The sequence below is a fragment of the Equus caballus genome, chromosome 15 (assembly GCF_041296265.1).
Source record: "Equus caballus isolate H_3958 breed thoroughbred chromosome 15, TB-T2T, whole genome shotgun sequence".
NCBI classification, from domain to species: domain Eukaryota; kingdom Metazoa; phylum Chordata; class Mammalia; order Perissodactyla; family Equidae; genus Equus; species Equus caballus.
The window spans coordinates 81636722-81659738 of record NC_091698.1 but is presented as its reverse complement, the minus strand read 5'-3'; the positions used below and the strand labels follow the sequence as shown (position 1 = coordinate 81659738).

General features: G+C 42.2%; 1 protein-coding gene across 1 annotated transcript in view; it reads right to left on the bottom strand.

Annotated features, from left to right (window-relative positions):
- The window catches only part of CAPN13 (calpain 13), an 83399-nt gene that overhangs the window by 46140 nt on the left and 14242 nt on the right, over positions 1 to 23017 (bottom strand). Inside the window, exons 2-4 of the mRNA XM_014731228.3 lie at positions 20049 to 20281; positions 12392 to 12470; positions 10715 to 10830 (exon numbers count right to left, since the gene is read on the bottom strand). Of these exons, the coding sequence (XP_014586714.1) occupies positions 10715 to 10830; positions 12392 to 12470; positions 20049 to 20246 (393 nt within the window). The 5' untranslated portion in view covers positions 20247 to 20281. The remainder of the gene's footprint in view (positions 1 to 10714; positions 10831 to 12391; positions 12471 to 20048; positions 20282 to 23017) is intronic.

Here is a 23017-nt window from a genome sequence, read left to right as displayed (position 1 = left end):
CTCAGGAGGGCTGAGCAGTTATGGCCTCCCTCTGGCCCTCCTCTCCTCACATCAAGCTGGCCCTGCCATCCAAGCAGCAGAAGTGAAACTGGCTGGCGCTGCTACTGCTAAGAGCACAAATGAACCAGATGTTCCTCTCTAAAACAGACTGCTTTAATCTTCCACATTCAACTCTTAATGGTTCACCCAGGGACATCGCCAAATGAGGAAAATTCATAACAAAGCCAGGCTTTTGGAGTTTCTTCCCTGGTCTCCCCTGTGATGGATAAGCAGCAGGGCTTCAGGCTTCAGGCCTGAGCCTTGATGAAGGCAAGTCTCTGACAGGTGGGCTCAGAGTAAAGCTGAGTGGATGCGATCTATCATCTTCTCAGCAGTGACAGGAAGCTATCCACATAGCCTTTTCCACAGCTGGATATTCCAGATGTTGGGCTGTTGCATTCAGCTGAGGAGGCACTTTCAAAGCTGGGATGGAGACTAAGACAGAGATGTCAGTGGAGACAAAGCAAAGAAGATGTTTCCATGGTCATTAACAAACCAGTGCACTGCAGCTGGTTAGTCACAGAAGTGTTTTGGGCAAAGCATCCAAGTTTCCCCTATACTGGGCCCCTTCCAGAGAGCAGGGACCAAGCTCAGAGTGATGAGAAGAGATGTGGATGTGTGTTCCTATTGCAGTAAGATGTATAGGTGGTTAAGTCGAGAGCTAACAGGGATGTTATTAGAGAGAGATAATGAAATGTGTCTGAAGCACCAAGGAAAGCTAATCCCAGCTCCCAGAAGAGGGGTACTGGCGGGACAGCTCTCTCTGGATTTTGGGTTTAATTGGATAGCAAAGTGTAGTAGACAGTGTCCAGTCAGTGGAACTGTGCTTGATTCCTGGTTTTGCCTTTAGTTACCTGAGCAACAGACACTGGGTAAGACGCTTAATTCTCTGTGACTCAGTTTCCTCATCTGTCAAGTGGTGGTAAGAGTAAGAACTGCCTCATGGGGCTACGATAGGGATCAGATGAGATTGTGAACGTGAGATCATAGTTTGGTAAGGAGAAACTGTTTTTCAGTAGACTTTTTGTTCAGCACCTAGGATAGTGCCTGGCGCACAGCAGCCATCATGAATGAGTCCTGGCTTGAATGAGCTCCTCTGGTTGGTTTCCCCTTAGAAGTCACCCTCACTCCCATCTTTCTACACCAGTAATGCTGATCAAACTTGCTCTCCCTATGCAAAGGGAACATTAGATAACATCATCGTTCCCAGAGAGGATACAAATGGCCTGACTGGTGGTCAAGAATGAGGCCACTAACCTGCATTTCCTGGTTCTCCCCAGGAGCAAAGATGTAACAGGGTGAGGAGGTCTGGCATCTGGATAATATCTGCACCCTCCAAGAAGCATGCTGGTGCCATTTTGCCAACACCCATGAGTATGAGGGAAACAAGAAGCGTTTTGGGCAAAGCATCCGAGTTGCCCTGGTACTGGGCCCCTTCCAGAGAGCAGGGACGAAGCTCAGAGTGATGAGAAGAGATGTACAGAGGTCAGCAGTGCAGCTGTTTCTGGGGGAACTATGGGACTTCCTTTACCACCCAGAAGGGCAGAGCATGTCCTGCCTCAGCCTTGGGTTGTTCTAACATTCTGTCACTCTAAAAACACTTGCAGCCCTGACACGAGCCCAGATACAGCTGAACCCTGCACCCTCTAGCTTACTCCTCAGTGTGATCCTTGGGCCAGCAACGTCAGCATCACCTGAGTGCTTGTTAGAAGACCTCATATGCAAATAATTGGACTTCAGGAAGAGAGAACAGGATAAAGGAGAACATTCAGAAACAATGGAGGGACAGTTAGCTGAGCAGAAAGAGGAGGCAGGTCTTCAGACTGAAACTGCTCCCTGAATTCCAGGCAAGATTAATTTTTAAAAGGCACACTTCGAAACATATTCCAGAGAAATTCCTGAACACTGAGGAGAGAGTGAGCTCTTTATAAACTTGCAGTTTGAAAGAATATGTTGCATACAAAGTCAAGAGCACAAATTAGTATTGGGTTTTTCTTCTGCAACATCAGAAACTTTAAGACAATGGGGTAATGTTTACAGGTTCTTGAGGAAAGAGAATGTGATCCAAGAGTCCTAAATCCAACCAAAATACTGTTCTTAAATAAGAGCAAATGAAAAACACTCATGTAATCTGAGAAAATTATTTAAGGAACTACTCTTACCTAATGAGGATGAAATTAGAACAAAAATCTTAAGTGGAAATGATGGGTGAGAGAAACAATGGTAAGAAATGAGTTTTAAATATGCTTTGTACAAGAAACATACTTATAACATAGTGAAAAAGAAATTGATAATGAAGGGATGAGCAAAGATGTAACAGGGAAACATAAATCATAGGAGGCTGGAGTGGCAATAGAAATATCAGATAAAGAGGAAGTTAAGGCCAAAGTGTTAAATATAACAAAGAGAGCTGTTATACAAGCTTTATTCCAACAATCAGACAGCAAGAACATAAAAATTTGGGCACCAAAGACTATAGCAGGAAAAATGTAAAGTGAGAACATCTGAAAACATAAGAGGAACCTCTAGACTATAACTTTGGGGAAGAACTTCAATTTATCTTTTTTAGAATTTGACAAATCAAGCAGACAAAAAATAAGCCAAGATGAAAGAGATAACGGCAGATAATACAATCTATAAATCAGATGCATGATTCCATATATAAAACTCATGACCATTGGATAATATATATTTTTCTCATATGTCCATGAAGCATCTACAAAAACTATTGTGTTGGCCATAAGTAAAACTTTAATAATTTCCCCAAATGTAGAGATTTTATGAATTATAGTCTCTGACCCTAATTTAATAAATCTAAACCTCTACAAACAAAAGATTACCCCATATAAAACTTAATCAAAACTAAAAGAATATTATTGTAAAATTAATAAAAGTAAGACATTTTATATCAAAATCTATAGATACAGATAAGATCTCAGAGGAAAATTTAGTCTTAAAAAGCTTTAATCATTAAAAAAAGACTAAGAATATTAAATGTACATGTTCAGAAAACAAAACAAATTAACCAAGAGAAAGTAAATGGAAATTAATAAAAATAAACTGAAATAGATTATGCAGAAAACAAAGCCCCAAAAGAATAAGAAGAGAAAGAACAATGAAAATTAAAAGTTTATTTGTTCAACAACCAATACAACATATTGGCTGGAATAAGGGGAAAAAAAGGAAAAATGAATACGTGGCACAGGAATTGATAAAGGAGATTTAACCACAGATTAGAAGAAATTAAATGAATTTTCAGAAAACCATATAAGCAACTTTTGGGCAATAAATTTGGAACTATAGAAGAAACAATTGGTTTTCCTAGAAAAAATATGAATTTCAAGAATTAATTCCAGACTTGAGGTCAAGATGGTGGCACAGGTGGACTCTGAACTCACTTCCTCCCATGGACACAACAAATTCACAACTACTCTTGGAGCAATTACCACTGAGAGAGAACTGAAAACTGGATAAAAAGAACCTCTGCAACAAAGGACAGACCTGACTGAGGTGGAAGTGGCAGAATGCCCTTTCTGGAGAGAAAAAAAGCTACCTTTGCAAGCCACGGTGCTTTGTGGCTGGCTGGGAGTGATCCTAAGGCACACAGCATTCCCTGGAGGAGAAGAGGATCTAAGCAGAGGAGCATTAGTGCTATAAACATCTTTTGGACTCAGCACAACTGAGATGAGTGTCATAATATCTGGCTTTGCTGGCTACTAACTACAATGGGGAATACCTCCAGAAAAGCTATTGGACATAAGGGGAAAAACCCAGCTCTTAAAGGGCCCAAGCACAAATTCATCTGTGTCAGAAAACAACCTAAAATCATCAGAAAAAAAGGTGCACCATCCTTTGGTGAAAAGAGACTCACCTGATAGGCTCTGGGAGCATCTCAGTGAGAGGTAAGACCTCTGTGGGTACTGAGACATTGGTGGCAGCCATTATTGTGGCCTAGTACAGGCTGACACAGACACTGGTGAACACTGTTGGAGTTCTTCTCCTGGCCTGTTAGCCCAGAGTCTGTCCCACCCATTATAGCACCAATTTAATCCAGCTCAGCTAGGGCAGGCAGTCTGCCCTAGGGACTGGCTCCACCCAACAGCAAGCCCTTGGGCAACTTGTGGGCATGTATAGGCTGGGTGCCTGTAGCCTCTGCATTTGGCCTTGTGGGTCTGCCTCTGAGGGGCAGGGCATGCATGAGGAGTTGGTGGAGTGTGTGGGGCCTCTCCAGAGGGGTGACTGGGTCCTCTCAAGGGGTTGGAGTGCATGCATGTTGCAGGACTGTGTTGACAGTGTGTGTGGCCCTGTGGGCAGTGGGGCTTGTCAGCTTCAGAAGATTTGTGCTTCTCAAACAGCCACATAGGGGATTGGCCTCACTTTCCAAAGCCTGAAACAATTGGGTGCTCCTGTGCCTGGGGCCAGTCCCACTCAGCTGCAATCCTGAGAGAGCGGACAAGACCCTTGCAGGCCAGAGGCCTACAGCAATTATAAGCCTGTGAACCTAACAACCAGCCATGCTGGGGGCCTACTCACTTAACAGAAAAACTGCAATAGGAATGTGATATTAGACCCTCTAGCCAACTGTTCTGGGGCTCTCCATACCTGATAAAGTGACTGAAAGGCCCATAGCAACCACACACAGCTGAACATTACAACCAGCCAGCCAGGGAGACAGTCTAGTCTTCATGTGCCACTGCAGTAAGAGAAACCCTGCCACAACAGTAGGACACATGTAGCCCACACAGGCAACACTTGTGGAGTGTTTGGAACTGGTGACAAGAGGGAAATACACTGCTGGGCCTCATAAGGCATCACGTAAATAAGGCCACCTCTCCAAGATCAGGAGACATAGATACCCACCTAATACACAGACATGAGCACAGAGAAAAAGGCAAAATGAGGAGACAAAGGAATACATTCCAAGAAGGGAACAGGACAAAACCCCAGAAAACGAACTACATGAAACAGAAATAATCTACCTGACAAAGAGTTCAAACAAAAAGCCATATAGATCCTCACTGATTTTGGGAGAAGAATGGATGAACTCAGTGAGAACATCAACAAAGAACTGGAAAATATAAAAAAAGAACCAATCAGAAATGAAGAATTCATACTGGAAATGAAAGATTCACTAGAGGGACTCAATAGCAGAGTAGATGATATAGAAGAATGGATCACTGAGCTGGACGAAAGACTAGAGGAAATCACCCAAGCTGAACAGATAAAAGAAAAAAGAATTAGAAAGAATGAGGACAGTCTAAGGGACCTCTGGGACAACCTCAAGCACACTAACATTTGTTTTATAGCTGTTCCAGAAGGAGAAAAGAGAGACAAAGGGGCAGAGAATCCTATTTGAAGAAATAATAGCTGAAAACTTCCCTAACCTAAGAAAAGAAAGAGACATCTATGTACGGGAAGCACAGAGAGCACCAAACAAGATAAACCCAAAGAGACCCACACCAAGACACGTTATAATTAAAATGTCAAGAATTAAAGATAAAGAGAGAATATTAAAAGCTGCAAGAGAAAGGGAACAAGTTACATACAAAGGAAATTCCATAAGGCTATCAGCTGACTTCTCAGTAGAAACCTTAAGGCTAGAAGGGAGTGGCATGATATATTTAAAGTGCTGAAAAGAAAAAGTCTATAGCCAAGAATACTCTACCCAGCTAGGTTATCCTTCAGAATGGAAGGAGAGATACAGAGTTTCCCAAACAAGCAAAAATTAAAGGAGTTTATTAACAAGAACCAGTCTTACAAGAAATGCTAAAGGGATTTATTTAAGTTGGAAAGAGAAGACCACAAATAGTAATAAGAAAACTACCAAAAAATGTAATAAAAATCACTGGTAAGGCAAAAATACAGTAAAGGTAGCAGATCAACCACCTCTGAAGATAATATGAAGGTCAAAGACAAAAGTACTAAAAATTACTTATTTCTGTGATAAGAGGGTAATGGATACACACACACACACACACACACAAAGAGTTTAGATATGATATCAAAAATATAAAATATGGGAGGAAGGGAGCAAAGCAGTAGAGCTTTTAGAGAGAGGTCAAACTAAAGAGACCATCAACTTAATATAGATTGCTATATATGTAGCTTATTATATATGAACCTCATGGTACTCACAAACCAGAAACCTATAATAATACAGAAAAAATTAAGAGAAAGGAACTTACACATAATACTAAAGAAAGCCATTAAACCACAAGGGCAGGGAGCAAGAGAAGAAGAAAGGAACAGAGAAGAACTACTAAAACACCCAGAAAAAAATAACAAAATGGCAATAAGTACATACTTATCAATAGCTACTTTAAATGTCAATGGACTAAATGCTCCAATCAAAAGGCATAGGGCAGCTGATTGGATTAAAAAAACAAGACCCATATATACGCTGCATAGAAGAGACACTTCAGACCTAAAGACACTCACAAACTGAAAGTGAAGGGATGGAAAAAGATACTCCATGCAAATGGCAAAGAAAAGAAAGCTGGGGTAGCAATACTTATCTCAGACAAAATAGACTTTAAAACAAAGTTTGTAACAAGAGACAAAGACAAGCTCACATAATGATAAAGGGAACAATTTGACAAGATGATATAACACTTGTAAATATCTATGCACCCCACATAGGAGCACCTAAATAAAGAAAGCATTATTAACAGACATAAAAGGAGAAATAGACAGTAACACAATAATAGTAGGGGACTTTAACACTCCACTTACACATATGGATAGCTCATCCAAACAGAAGATCAATAAGGAAACATTGGCCTTAAATGATGCAATAGACCAGATGGACTTAGTAGAAATACACAGAACATTCCATCCAAAAACTGCAGAATATACATTTTTTTCAAATTCACATGGAACATTCTCCAGGATTGACACATATTAGGGCACAAAACAAGTCTCAATAAATTTAATAAGACTGAAATAATACCAAGCATCTTTTCTGACCACAATGGTATCAAACTAGAAATCAACTATAGAAGAAAATCAGAAAAGCCACAAATACTTGTAGATTAAACAAAATGCTACTGAACAACGATTGGGGCAATAAAGAAATGAAAGGAGAAATAAAAATATACCTGGAGACAAATGAAAATGAAAATACAACATGCTGAAATTTATGGGATACAGCAAAAGTGGTTCTAAGAGGGAAGTTTATAGCAATACAGGCCTACCTTGACAAGCAAGAAAAATCTCAAATAAAAAATCTAACAGTGCACCTAAAGGAAATGGAAAAAGAAGAACAAAAAAAGCCCAAAATTAGTAGAAGGAAGGAAATAATAAAAATCAGAGCAGAAATAAATGAAATAGAAACTAAAAGAACAATAGAAAAAAAATCAATGAAACCAAGAGCTAGTTCTTTGAAAAGATAAACAAAATTGGCAAACCCTTAGCTGGACTGACCATGAAAAAAAGAGAGAGGGTCAAATAAATAAAACCAGAAGTGAAAGAGGACAAATTACAATGGACACCTCAGAAATACAAAAGATTATAAGAGAATACTACAAAAAGCTATATGCCAACATATTGGATAATCTAGAGGAAATGAATAAATACTTAGAATCATACAACCTTCTAAAACTGAATCAAGAAAAAATAAAGAATTTGAATAGATCAATCACCAGTAAGGAGATTGAAACAGTAATCAAAGACCTCCCCAAAAATAAAAGTCCAGGACCAGACTGTTTCCTTGGTGAATTCTACCAAACATTCAAAGAAGATTTAATACCTATCCTCCTCAAACTATTACAAAAAATTGAAGAGGAGGAGAAGCTTCTGAACTCATTCTATGAAGCCAACATTACCCTGATATGAAAACCAGACAAAGACAACACAAAAAAAGAAAATTGAAGGCCCATATCACTGATGAACGTGGATCCAAAAATCCTCAACAAAATACCAGCAAATTGAATACAGCAATATATTAAAAAGATCATACAACATGATGAAGCAGGATTTATTCCAGGGATGTAGGAATGGTTTAACATCCACAAATCAATCAACATGATACAACACATTAACAAAATGAAGAATAAAAATCACATGATCATCTCAATAGATGCAGAGAAAGCATTTGACAAGATACAGCATCCATTTAATATAAAAACTCTGAATAAAATGGGTATATAAGGAAAGTACCTCAACATAACAAAGGCCATATATGGCAAACCCACAGCTAATATCATTCTCAGTGGAGAAAAACTGAAAGCTATCCCTCTAAGAACAAGAACCAGACAAGGATACCCACTGTCACCACTCATTTAACATAGTATTGGAAGTCCTAGCCAGAGCAATCAGGCAAGGAAAAGAAATAAAAGGGATCCAATTTGGAAAGGAAGAAGTGAAACTGTCACTATTTGCAGATGACATGATTTCATAGATAGAAAACCCTAAAGAATCCACCAAAAAACTTTTAGAAGTAATAAACAATAAAAAATAATAAAAAAATAAAAAACTTTTAGAAATAATAAATGAATATGGTCAAGTTGCAGGATACAAAATCAACATACACAAGTCATTTGTGTTTCTGTACACTAAGAACCAAGCAGCAGAAAGAGAAACTGAGAATACAATCCCATTTACAATTGCAACAAAAAAGAATAAAATATCTAGGAATAAACTTAACCAAAGTGGTGAAAGATCTGTACACTGAAAACTATAAAACATTGTTGAAAGAAATTGAAGACACAAAGCAATGGAAAGATACTCTGCTCTTGGATTGGAAGAATTAACATAGTCAAAATGTCCATACTTCCTAAAGCAACCTCCAGATTCAGTGCAATCCTTTAGAACATTCCAACAACATTTTTCACAGAAATAGAACAAAGAACCCTAAAATTTAAGTGGAATAACTAAAGACTCCGAATAGCCAAAGGAATTCTGAGAAAAAAGAACAAAGCTGGAGGTATCACACCTCTGATTTCAAAATATACTACAAAGCTATAGTAACCAAACAGCATGGTACTGGCACAAAAACAGACACACAGATCAATGGAACAGAATCAAGAGCTCAGAAGTAAACCCACACATTCATGGACAGCTAATTTTCATGCCAAGACCATACAATGGAGAAAGGAGAGTCTCTTCAATAAATGGTGCTGGGAAAACTAGACAGCCACCTGCACAAGAATGAAAGTAGACCATTATCTGACACCATACACAAAAATTAACTCAAAATGGGTTAAAGACTTGAGCATAAGACCTGAAACCATGAAACCTCTAGAAGAAAACAGGCAGTCTGCTCTTTGACATTGGTCTTAGCAGCGTATTTTCAAGTACTATGTCTGACCAGGCAAGGGAACCAATAGAAAAAATAAACAAATGGGACTACATTCAAACTAAAAAGCTCCTGAACAACAAAGGAAACCATCAACAAAACGAAAAGACAACCTAACAAGTGGGAGAAGATATTTGCAAACCATGTATCAGATAAGGGGTTAATATCCAAAATATACAAAGAACACATATGTCTCAACAACAAAGAAACTAACAACCCAGTTAAAAAATCCATAGGCGACGGCTCTGCAGCCCGCTTTGGTGGACCAGGGTTTGTGGGTTTGGATCCTGGGCACAGACCTACACACCACTGATCAAGCCATGCTGTGGCAGCATCCCATATACAAAAAACAGAGGAAGATTCGCGCAGTTGTTAGCTCAAGGCAAATCTTCTTCAAGTGAAAAGAGGAAGACTGACAACAGATGTTAGCTCAGGGCCAATCTTGCTCACCAGAAAACAAAGAAGAGATAAAACTATCTTTATTTGTAGATAATATTAGATAACTAAAAAAAATCCAAACTCTCCTAATGAAAAAAATTAGAACTAGTAAAGGAATTTGGTCAGGTGGCTAGATACAATTTAATATATAGTAAGGAGTAGTTTTCCTCTTTTCAGCAACATCTACTGAGATTTGGAGACTGACTTTCGACCTACTGTGCTAAGGAGGCAGGTTAACCACACCTACTTAGAAATGAGGGAAAAATCTCACTCACACCAGCTACAAAACTGTAAAATATTTGAGGGCATAACACCAATCTGAAAGCATAACTGCAGCATTTTATTGTTCTGAATAAAATTAGTTCTGAATAAGTGGAAAGATATACTGTTTCTGAAAAGCAATAATTTAAATAATAAAAATGTATTTTTTCCAAATTAATACATAAATTTAATGCTGCTCCGCTCCTCATCACAGTGGCTTTTCTTTTTAATTGACACAATGATTTTAAAATTCTCATTGAAGAATAAATGTGCGAGAATTACCGAGATATTTTTGAGGAAAGAATAATGAATAATGAAGGAGAACTTATCCTACCAGCTGTTGCAACTTACTCTAAAGTTACTGTAATCAAAATAGCAAGATATGGCACAGCAACAGACATCGACAAAAGCTCAGTGATGTGTAGGGTTCTTGATCAATGACTTTTTTTTTGCCAATTGTTTCTGCCACTTCTTTTTATTTACACAAAAACATTTTAACTCTCATCTTTCCTATACGTTGTCGGATCGTGAGCTCAAATCCGTTTTTGGAGGTATGCAGAGTAACTAGCAGATAACTGACTCTTCCATCTCAGGCTGCCAGGGCACAAGAATATTCAAGACACTTGCGTCCCTGTGCTCACAGAGAACCCCAGGTAAGGAGCGGCCTAGTGGTACACGTACCCGAAAACGGAAAATTCCTGCATACGGGTGTGAAAAGCTTTGGTCCATCAGGATCCTCTGTAGATGCTGTGGGTTCTGTGTCAAGGAGCCCAGTGCTGCCAGGAACCAGCAATCTCCTGTGAGAGGACATAAGCCATGAGAGGTCTATTGGACACACTTGGAAGCCCCATTCCATGCTTTTCACAGGTCTTTCTCACCAAAGTCTGCACACCTTCTTCTGAATAACACCTTATTTTTCTGTTTGGGCACAGGATTCACTGAGATCAGTTCCAGGCAAGACAGAGAAGGAGCTGGTGGTCATGGTGAGGGTGATAGTGACGGGGGTGGTGTGGATGGTGGGGGTGGTGATGAAAGTGGGGGGTTGATGAGGGGTAGTGGTGACGATAGGGGTGAGGGTGGGGCTGGTGGTGAAGATGGGGTGATGAGGGTGGTAACGAGAGAGGTGATGGTGGTGAGGGAGGTCAGAGAGCCCCAGCTGGGCCTGGGCAGAGCTGGTGAGCCAACTTGCCTTCTGATTCTCATTTTGCCGGGGGGGGGGGGGGGGGGGTCCCAGAGCTAAAGTTACAGTGAATTTTGCTGCCAGCATCAGGGGCACTGGCACTCTCTACAACTGGGGAAAACTGACTATGTTTCTCTTTGCTAATATTTGCTCAGCCCCTACCCAAGTCAGGGCCTCTCCAGCCCACACAGGGGTTCTCTCCTCTTCCCCTTTGAGGGACATGTGGCCTTAGGTTTCTCCTTGGACATCGTTGTGAGCCCTTTTGAGCATTCTCACCCCCTTCTCTTGAGTCTTCCCTGCTTCACCTTCAACACTATCAATTATTTGAATGCCACCTCGTGTCAGACGCTGTGCTGGGTGCAGAAGCCACAAAGACACTCACAGAGAGTTTCTTCCTCCAGTTAGCTGGAACCCTAATAGGAGGATTATTGGCTGGTGGGGGCTTTTCTGTTCTCAGAAGAGTTGCTGTCTTACTTGGCTGTGTCTCTCAACTGCCTGTCCACTTTCCCCTCCCAGCCAGTCCCACCCATCTCTTGTTCAGGGGTTTCACTTGGCCATACCTGATACTGCCCAGGGGCCTCCTTCAAGGCAGGTGTCCACTTCCCTGCCCACACTGCTCAGCTCTTAGCAACAACTCTGTCCCGTGGCTGGCTGGCAGGTGGGAAGGAGTCTAACAGCCCTGGATTCAAACCCAACTCTGTCACTTACTGCTTATGTGAAGTTAAGGAAATTATTTCATCTCTTGGACCCTTCATTTCCCTTCATTTTCACAGAATGGGGATGTTTCAAGACATACGTGAAATAACAGCACACGCAAAGTATCTGGCACAGCCATTGCAGAAGCTCAATAAATGTTTGCTTCCCTTTTCTCGGTCTCTCTTTCCTTCCCATCTTCCAGCAGCTGATGCGTCTCTCTGCTCAGAGCTCAGACTAAACCCTGTGTCCATTTTCTCCCTTTCTTCAATAATTCCTTATGCCAAATGGCTCTGCACATCCATTTCTGAGCCGACTTGCAGGCTGTGGGACAGGGCGTGGGCAGTCCGTCCACAGCAGCACTGAGGGTGCTGGCCTTGCCTCCTCAGCTGGGACAGAACTCTGTGGGTCTGGGTGGACACCACCTTCCACATTCCCTGCTTGGAGGCTGCCCTGATCCAGGGCCAGGAGGGGTGAATTCTTACCTGCCTGTCCTTGTTGGATGTCAAATCTGCTTGCACCTTCCAGGATGAAGTGAGGCTCTGATATCCCCTTTGATAAATCCTTAAGAAAGATGGAGAAAAGCTATGAGCATCTTTCATTCCTCTATGTCCCACTGTGGTACCCAAGACATCACTAACTTTATCTTTGAGGGGTAAAGGTTAATTCTTAAACAGGTGCTTAAAATCTGAGTTAGGAAAGTTCTCCTCATTCCTCAGGTTTTATTGCTATCAGGAAGGCAGATGTCACTTGGGTGTATATGTAACTGACAAGAGAGGCAATAAAGGCATAAGCAAACTGCATGCAGAGAGAATATAAATAAAGGCTCAGGATCCTTACATCACAGAGTCAGCCCTCCTGGTCCCAATGAGCAGTGTTTCAAGAGGTTATGAACAACCAAAAAAAAAAAAAAATGAATAGGATAGATTTATTAGGAGGAAGCTTTTATAAACATAATAGAGCTTTCTCTGTGAATTGTCATCTCTCAGAAGTCAGCGTAGACATTCCGGGCTCTGGGTTCAAGTCCAGCCACATGCTGTACACGATACAGGATGAGTATGACTCAGATCTTTGCCCACACCCTGGCTAACTTACACACTGACTCTGGAAGACCCCAGGCCCCTTGTCTCAGATGCTGTAACTCTGTACCTAGTCCTTCCCCAGCCTCTAAAACGCGTAATGCCTGCTAGCCACAGAGAGGGGCTCGCTAGAGGATACGGCAGGGCGGCAATGTCTGGGGAGAATGGTGGAAACTCTCAGCAGACCTGGGGATTGTGAGAGTTCCTGGGGGGGCTCCCCAGGCTCTTTAGGGGAACATTGGGCCAAGGGCCTGGCTCCTGCCCCAGCCGCACCAGTCCTCTAGGTTTGCCCCCTCCTCAGAGCCCACAGGATTATCCCCAGCATCCTCTCTGTGCAGCTCTTCCTGGCTTTCCGTTGTATGTGTTTGCATAATTTGGTCATTGTTCCTATTTTGTTTCTTTTCACATTGATAATTAAGTTCCCAGAGAGCAGGGCTGCAAAGTGAGAATGCATTCATTTGCTCAGCAGCCGTGAATATACAGAGCCCTGTGCCTTGTGCGACCTGCCGGCCCTTCGTAGACAGCCAGTTTCCTGATGGAGCCACTAAGAAGCAAACAAAGGTGTGGGCCCAGCTCACGTGCATTCATGTGAGGGTCCCCATCACACTGAGGGCCCAGCTTGCATGTGTGCTATATTCCTCACCCCCTGAGCCTCCTCCTACCGCCTGCTCTGCAAACAGTTGGCCCTCTCAGATGGCCAGGAGAAGTGCCCTCAGGCCCAGGTCCTCCCGGGGTGAGGGGGACCCTGGGGCGGCCCCAACCTGACTCTCTGCCATACCCATGGCTGGGCAGAACTTGGAGGTCTCTCGACACAAGCAAGCAGGGCAGCACCCTCTGAGGGGCACGCTGTGGAGAGCAGGGCCCTGGAGGGAGCAACTCTCTCCATTTCAAAACAACGTGGGGCATTTCAATGGCTCTAACTGTCCCTTTCCTTCCAATGGCAAAAGGAAGTAAACGTCTCAAAGGAGGCCTACTGTCAGTGGACGGATGCCTACCATCCTCCTCTAGCAGGAATTAAAGAGGCTGGAGTCTGCCTGGCCTTTGGACTGGAAGGAAGACGACTGCGCTCAGCTTTCTGACCTGCCCACAGCCTCAGCTCTTCCTTGCTGTTTTCTCCTGGCTTCGCTCCAGTGATCCACAGAGGAGGGGTGGGTGTGCTCCAGGGTGGTTCAGACAGACATGCTGTGGAGTCCTGCCCCACATTTCCCCCTGGGTGACCTGGAGCAACTTCCTGTCCTTTGCTGAGCCTCGGTTTCCTCCTGTGTAAAATGGGAGCATTAATACAAATTGGAGGGCAGTTGGGAGAATCAGATGTAAAAGCCTTGGAAGCGCTGGCTGCCCTTACCAAGCCCTCGCTGAGGGCCAGGCGCCTTCTCCACGGGCGTCTCCCAACAGCCTCGCAAAGCAGGAGTCTCTCCATTTTACAAATGAGGAAGGATATGAAATACTTAGTGCAGCATTGGGCAGGGTACATGTTCAATAAATATTGATTCCTTTCTTCTATAGTAATTGCAAAATTAAAAAGGCCATATCATAGACAAACCCAGAGCCTCAATGCATTCATTATTTAAACAAGATAGAATAAAAACATGAATTGGGCAATCAACTCACAGACGTTAGAAAGAAAAAGACAAAAAGAGCCTTGCAAACATACGTGGAAGGAAGCAATAGAGAGAACAATTAGTGAATCATAAAATAGAAAAAACAGCAAAATCAATAAAATTCTATTTAGGGGAGAAGTTATAGATAGACCCAAGCTTTGGCAAGTACGGTAGAGAAACCCAAATAAAATTAGAAATAGAAATGAGGTTTTAGCAATATAAAAACATGATGTAAAATTCCATACTAATCACTTAAAAAAACACTGATGATTTTCTGATAAAAATTAACATGGCCCAAAATGATTCAAATTAGTAAATAACCCCAAAAGATCAATAACCTTGGAACACTATTTTAAAGTGATCAAAGAATATCTCTCTAATATTTCTGTAAAGGCTTCTAAGTACACATGATTTTCCCCCTGTGTTTCCTCAAACTTTCAGGGCATAGACAATTCTGGTGTAACTTACAGTTTTGGAGTTTAAAAAAAAGAAAAAAAAAAAAGAAGAATCCTGCTACCATTTATTTTGAGAACCTAGCATAGCGTGGATGCCCAACCTGAGAGAAAAAACACACAAATACACTTACACACACTACACACTGATTTCACTTATGGAAATACACCTAAATATTTTTATATCCACTCAGCAAATGAATCAATAATAAATTATTAGACTAACCCGCTATCAAGTAAGGTTTGCCATCAACAAGCAGGATGCCAGAACGGTTTCACGTCAGGACGTTTAATAACATAAAATAACATTTACATGTTCTAAAGGAGAAACAATTTATATCCTTCCAATAAATGCTATGAAAGCATTTGACAAATATACAACTTTCTCTGGTTTACTAAAATAAAATTAAAAAACAAAAATTTTAGCTAATTCAGGAACAAAAAGATATTTGATTGTTACGCAAATTAAATGGCAATCATTTCAAATAAAAAATCAATAACAATAATTTTGTGGGCAAACACTGCTATTGTTTGCTTCAAAATTGGGCACAAAACCAGCATCTATGTCTCTGTTCTCTACGCTGCCTGTTATCTCCCCACCCTGGGCTTTAGAGGGGTGTTGGATGATCTAAAAAAAGCAAAGGTAGGAAGAGACAGAGATTATAGCCAGAAGCATTTTAGTCGGCTAGGCTGACTTCCTGAGACAAGGCACAGAGAAGAAATAGGTAAAGATGGCTGGGAAGATGGAAACACTCTAGATCTGGGCAGGTCCTGACACCAGGTGGGCCAGGCACACCAGGAGCAATGAAGTAAGTGTGATAAGACTGGCAGCGAGCAGTCACCGCCCTGAGTGTGACTCAGAACCACCCGGGAGCTCCCCAGACATGGAGACTGCTGGGTCCTACCTCCCACAACTTGGTTTTAGTATGTCAGCCAGGCATAGAGCTCAGGATTTTCAGAGCTCCTCAGATGATGCTGAGGCCCAGCAAGGGCAGGGGTACAGGTTCAGAGCAGTTGAGTGATTTGTTCCAGGTCCCACAGGAAGCAGACTATGAATCAGACAGTCAGGCTCCGTGGTGCTTAGCTCTTCTCCATGGACCATACCAGCAGGCAGGGTCTTCTCGACCTCAATGTTTTCTGATTCTGTGAGACGGACTGGCCCTTGGAGGGCTCTGAATCATCCATTTGTACAGAAGGACGTTGTGATGGTTAATTTTATGTGTCAACTTGACCAGATCATGGGGAGTCCAGGTATTTGGCTGAACATTCTTTCTAGGTGTGTTCGTAAGAGTGTCTCCAGATGAGATCAGCATTTGAATTGGTAGGCTCAGTAAAGTGGAGTGCCCTCCCCAATGTGGATCAGCATTATCAATCCATTGAGGGCCCAGATAGAAAAAATAATAGAGAAAGGGAGAATTCCCCCTTCTCTGCCTGACTGCTGAGCTGGGACATCAGTCTCCTGCCTTTGCACTGGGAATTATACCACCAGCACTCCACGCGTGGTTCTCAGGCCTTCCCACTTTGACTGAACTAAACCACTAGCTTTCCTGGGTCTCCAGCTTGCACACCTGAGACTGAGGACTTCTCAGCCTCCATAATCATGTGAGCCAATTCCTTATCATAAACATATCCTTAGGATATAGATATATATCCTACTGGCTCTGTTTCTCTAGAGAACCCTGACTAACACAGAAGCCATCAGCCATAGTCAAACTAAGTAATCTTAGTAAATTAGTTTGGGATTGTGGAGCCCTTCCTCAATGGAGTTTGGAGCAATCTCTGTCATATTAGGTATGCCAGAAGCTCATGTAATGCAAAAGCTCCTGGAATCTTAGAAACTACTCTTTCTGAAGTGGTAGCAAACCCGGGACTCTCTTGTAATTGTATCTGGAGGTGTCTCTTCCAATGTGACATCACTTTGTATATTTTCAGCAGCGATTCCTGCATTCTTTTCAAAGGCTGCTCATGCACTTCCCCAGATGGCGTGCTGTTCTTGGATGAGGAGCACCAGCTTTAGCATCTTAGTATTCAGACACAGGCGCTTTCAGAGGGTGGCCAGAGTTCAGGCTGGGCGAGGAGGCAGTGTCACTTCCTTTTTCTATTTTTGCTAGAGAAGTTTGCTTTATTGGCATCAAAGTTCTTTAGCTCAATGGCAATTGGTTGTGGCATGTTTACTCTCTGTTATCTTCTCATCTCTTGCCTTCACCACCTACACTCATATCTCCACTTAGTTAAGCCTTCCCTTTTCTGAAGAACTCCTTTTGGTCCCAAGGCAAATCATGTCTAGTGAATCATCCTTCCAGAAACTCTGTTCTGGCTACTTGGAAGATAAAGTTGTTGTCTGAATAGGCAATGCTTCATTCTGGGATGGCCACAGGCCAGAATCCACAGTGGGGCTGGGGGCCGAGCATTAAACACCCATCAGACAACATATTTTAGGCCCACAGGCCATTCTTCAGTTGAGCAGTGAAATGTTTCTCACTAAAGAATGGGGACAAAGATGAAATTTCAGTCCTTCAATGTGACACATTGGTGACTGTGCTATGAAGACATACATCTACAATTCTGTGCTCTCCAATATGGTAGCCACAAGCCATGCTGGCTACTTAAATTTAAGTTAAATAAAATTAAAATTTCAATCCCTCAGTCACACTTGCCACATTCCAAGTGCTCAGTAGCCACATGTGACTAGTGGCTGCTGTACTGAACAGTGCAGGAAGAACCTTTCCATCATCACAGAAAGTTCTATTGGACAGTGCTGATCTATTGAATGAGGATAATCCTATTATCTACCTCACAGGAGCGTTATGGTAAGTAAATGAAATGCTGCATGTAAAGTGCTTAGATTAATACCTAGCACGTGTATACACTTGATAGATACAATTTATTATTATTAACCATGAAATAAAAATTCTAAAGGAAAGTCACTCTAAGTACCAAATTTAGTTCAGGGAAATGTCACATAGATACTCCATGTATCAGTGTAATTCTCAGCCTTGCCTCTTGCTGAGACTGGGGGTGTAGGAAGCATTGAGGCTGATGAGGAGTTGGGTCGCATTAGGGCCATTTGCTCCACTGCACAGTCACAGGCTGTTGCAGAGCCTGATTGCCTGCTGATGGGCGGAGTCTGGGGTGTGTGGGGTCGGGTGGAAATTCTTTAAACCAAGAAAAGCTGAATGAAATAGTAGAAGGAGCTTCTACTGAAAACAAAGTTTCAGCAGCAAATGGACTAGGTGAACTGTTAGAAGAAAGGAGGAGAAGAAGAATGGGGTAGGGAAAAGAAGGGGTGGGGGAGAGGGAGAGAGAGAGAGAGAAGAGAGAGAAGCAAATGTAAGTGCTACCAATAGTGATAAGGGACACAAAGAAACATGACATATCTACATATTCATTTTAAAAGAAGTGCTGGAATGAAAAGTGACCCCTGGTAGAGTGTGGGATGAGAAGCTTCTGGATGAGAAGAGGAATGAGAGTAAAACTTATTTGGCCTCTGGCTGTTTCCACTTCAGGTTCCTGGCATGATTCTATGTAAGTCAGTTCACTTCTGTTTGCCTTAGTTTCTCCTTGACCCCAAAAGACATCACAAGTTGAGATGTTGCTGGAATTAAGATAAGAAACTCTCAACTCTTTCTAAGTAGAAATGTTATAAATTCTTCAACACTATAAATACGGTCTCACATCTATTGCTTACCACCTTGTGGGGAGAAAAAAAAACACTTTCTAAAAGGATCTCAGCTTCTCAAAATAACAAAGGCAAAAAAAATATAACTCTTTTCCAAACTTTAAATAGAGTTCTCTTGTTCAGCCGCCCTTAGGAGGTGGAGGCCAGAAGAAGAGGGTCATCGTTGGGGACTTGTCTCTGGCTGGTGAGATGGACCCTAGAAGGCTGAGGCATGCTCATCTTTCTTCAAATAGCACCCCAAGCCCCATCTGATCTCCAATAACCCTCCCTTTCCCCAAGGCTACAAATCTGTCACAAGCCAGGGCAAGAGTTGGCCCCTCCAGAGTTCTATGTATTGTCCTATGTCATCAGAAAATACCTTTTCTGCGTAACCTGACCTGGCTTTATTGAAAGTGCTCAGTAGATGCTTGGCATTTAGTCTGTGCTCAGCGACACTTGACAATACTGTCATCATGAACTTACTAGACATTATATAATTTTTTCCTGTTCTGGGTTCTGCTGGCTGCTTTTGGAAGCAGGAACAGGAGATTTGGGCATCAGGGCCCTCAAAGCGGTGCTTATCGGGGTCCTTTGCGTCAACAGAAGCCCTGACGAGATTATAGGATGCTGAGTGTGCTGAGAAATCTCCCTTGGAGCTTCATGTTCTGACACTGAGGTAGTTCTGGAGAAACCAACAGGGCTCACCTTGCTGCAGGTGGAGTGAGTGGCGATCTCCTGGGGTGGGGGTGTCAGGGGGGTGTGAATGTTGCCCTGTGATATTGCCTTAATTTTACAGCTGATGTCTGAAATTCTTCTCTAGGAATCAAGCCTTTACAAGATTGAAAATCCAAACATGAGAGAAATGAAGCAATTATTTAAATTCATCCTATTGTATAAGTGACTGAAATGATATCTTCTGTTTGAGTAAATTCTAACAGGGAAAGAGAAAAGAAGATAAAGACTGATACCTGAGGAGAATAAAGAGTGACAAAGACTGATAGAAGGGTTCAATTATGGAGATGGAGGAGACCCTAGAGACCATCTGCTACAATCTTCATGCCCAAGGTTTCCCGTTTTTCAGATGAGAATACTGAGTCATGTAATCTAGTGATGTACTGTTAGAACTGGGTTAGAACCCAGGGGTCCTGTTTCCTGGTACAGGGTCTTTCAATCCCATTGAGGATACAAGATGGTAGCTGTGAGGGACCAGATGAATTTCATTCTCCTTCCAGTTTGGTTTGGGCTATCTCTGAAAACCAGGTCTCAGGCCCATCCTTCTTTCAGTGGGAGGCACCACGGCAGGCAGCTCAGAGGGCCCAGGAGCGGGGTGTGCTCCTAGGGGGCTCACTCACCTTTGGCCGCTTCCACTTCAGGCTGAAGAGGTTTCGTCCCTGGAGCAGCTGCAGACCTATGGAAGAAGTCTTGGCAGGGAAGGTCTCATCCTCAAACAGCAGGCCTCTGCTGAGGCAATGATCCCGCAAGGAGTTAAAGTCCTGGCCCTTGAACTTGACAACGGGGGTCCTGGCTAGAGGCTCCTGGCTGTGTGCCATGACTCTCCCTGGAAAACGTCTAAGGTCTTTTCTTTCTGGGAAGAAAAATAGAGATTTTTAGAGACAAGCTATCAAGTCCTTTGCATCATTGGATGTGAGCCCTGGAAGGGCGTTTAGATGTCCCCCCTTTGCAAATGAGGGGATTGAGATGCAGATCAGTGCCACCCCTGGTGACACAGCCAATGGGTGGGCAAGCCAGACTAGAATTCAAGCATCCCTCCTCCCAGCTCAGTTTTCCATCCTTGCACTGAACAGCTCCTTAGTATGCTCTTATGTGCACGAGAGGCCGTGGGGGTATTTGTACATTAATGAACATTTATTGAGGACTGACCTTGTGCCAGGCACTTTTCTGAATGCCGGCAATCCAAAGACAAGTACGACATGATCTTTACCCCCTAGGAGCTCGTTATCAAGTGTGAAAGATAGATTAGCTATTCTAACGACCAGCTATCATTCAACAGAAACTATCTAATTAAAAACGTGTACGTACAAAGTCCATTGGATATAAAGAAGAGGAGCTATGAGAACTGCTGAGGAGAGTCTGGGATGATTCTCCTACAGGAGGTGACATTTGAACTGGGCCTTGAAGGAAGAAGAATTTGCCAGGTGGAGAACTGGTGGGGGCTGGGCACAGGGAGTATTGCAGAAATGGCCAGGAAGTTCGGCTGGAAAGCTAGACTGTGAAGTGTTTTACACCTTGCAAGCCCTGCAGGGCCATTGAAAAGGTGGGTCGTGATCAGATCTGTGTAAAGGACTGTGGAGTAAGTTGGAGGCCAGCATGGTCGGGTTCTGGTGAGGACTCTTTTCCTGGCTTACAGATGGCCATCTTCTCACTGTGTCCTCACATGGCAGAGAGAGAAAGAAAGATAGAGATCTCTTTCTTAGAAGGCCACAGTCCTATTGGATTAGAGTCCCACCCTTATGACCTCATTTAACCTTAATTACTTCTTTAAAGGCCCTTTTTCCAGACACAGTCACATCGCGGGCTAGGGTTTCTATAAATGAGTTTAAGGAGCACAGATCAAAGCGGAATTGGGGGCATATCAACAAGGACCTCAGAGAATGGTGGAGCATTTTAGTGAACAAGAGGGAAAATGACAGGCAGCACCTAACGGTCCCAAGCATGTAAACATTATTCAAATGAATCGAAAGACGAGGAGGGCCCCTTCATGGCTGAAAGATCTGAGATACTTAGACAGTAGCATCTTTGGTCTGCCAGCACCTCATACCAGACCTGGCAGACAGTAGGTATTCCATAGAATTCTTGTGAGTGTTGGTGGAATGAACGTCACATATCAGCTCTTCTCAAGTATTTCTGTGGAACAGAAGCCTCATGAAATGCTCCATAAATAACAGATTATGAGGTCAAATTTTTTTGGAAATATTTCATATCAACGGTCCTTATGGAGATTCGCAAAAGACTCCAAGAAGTCCTTCAATAAGGAAAGTTATTTAAGTTTACACATATATAACCAGCAAGTCTTTTTATTGGAAAACTCTTATTACTATATGGAAAAGATGCATAAAAGTTAAATGACTTCAGAATATCCTGAGTCAAGTCGTCATTCAGGCCTTCATTAGCTATACGATCCCGAGGAAGTTTTCTAAGCACTCGGCATCTCAGCTTTCTCTTCTGTGAAATGGGCACAATGATACTTTGTTGAAAAATAAAATGAGAAAATATGTGGGAAGAGATTTACATCATAAAACCTTATAGAAAGATCTGAATTGTTTATTTCTCTGACTCTAAAAATCTTGTCCTAATGTTTCTTGCATTTCTCCCACTCAGAAAAGGATAGTTATAAGAATACATGGGTGGATTACCTAACCTCCTTCTGCCTGGACACAGGGTAAGGGCATTCATCCCACAGATAAGACCACCCACATGTGTTGGTCTTCCACATGGAAATTCCCTGTCTGGATTATCTTTGGAAATGGAGAAAATCAATATGTGTAGGTGTGTGTACAGATGCTCTTAGGAATAACTTTAATATATACTAAGAAATTTTCTTGTCTTTTTGTTGTTGTTGTTGAAGAGTTGTTATTATTCTTTCGAGATAAGTGAGCTTTAAACATATTTAAGAAAGAAAGATTTTTTTCCCCAATGAGCCTCACAGTTGGTAGAAACCTTCCCGAGGACGGTTGAACAATAGGTAGCCAAAGACTTTAAACTATACAAACTATTAAAATTCTTTATTTTTAAATTAGTTCACTTTGATACATAGAAGAGAATATGTAAACTATTTAGGTTATGAAGCATCATAATCACACGAACTCCCACGAACCCACCCCCCAGCTTATGAATTTACCAACACTGCTGAAGCTACCTGTGCCCTCCTCTCTGCCACTCCCTCACCTGCCCCCCGCCAGAGGAGGCCACCACCTGAATGTCATGCTTATCATTCTCTTGCTTTTACTGAAAAGTAGCTTTATCACATATTTATGTATCTCCACATTGCATTGTTTTAATCTTGCCCGCTTTACAGGTTTTAAAAATTATGTAGGAGTTCTAGTTCCTTTATGGCAATGTAAGGAGCCCCCTATATAGGCGTCTCTCCTGCTGACTATAACTATAACCTCTGGGGGAAAAAAATAAAACAATTCCTTGAGGTCCCTGAAATAAAAACAAAAGCAGGAAAATTGCATGGGGAGTCAAAACTTGAGAAGATCAAGCATGAGGGTGAATTTCCAGATTTTTGTTTTTTCTGTCTCCCATCTCTGCCATGAGGTTGGGCCCCAGTCGTGAAGTGGCCTGGTGCAGATGACTGAAG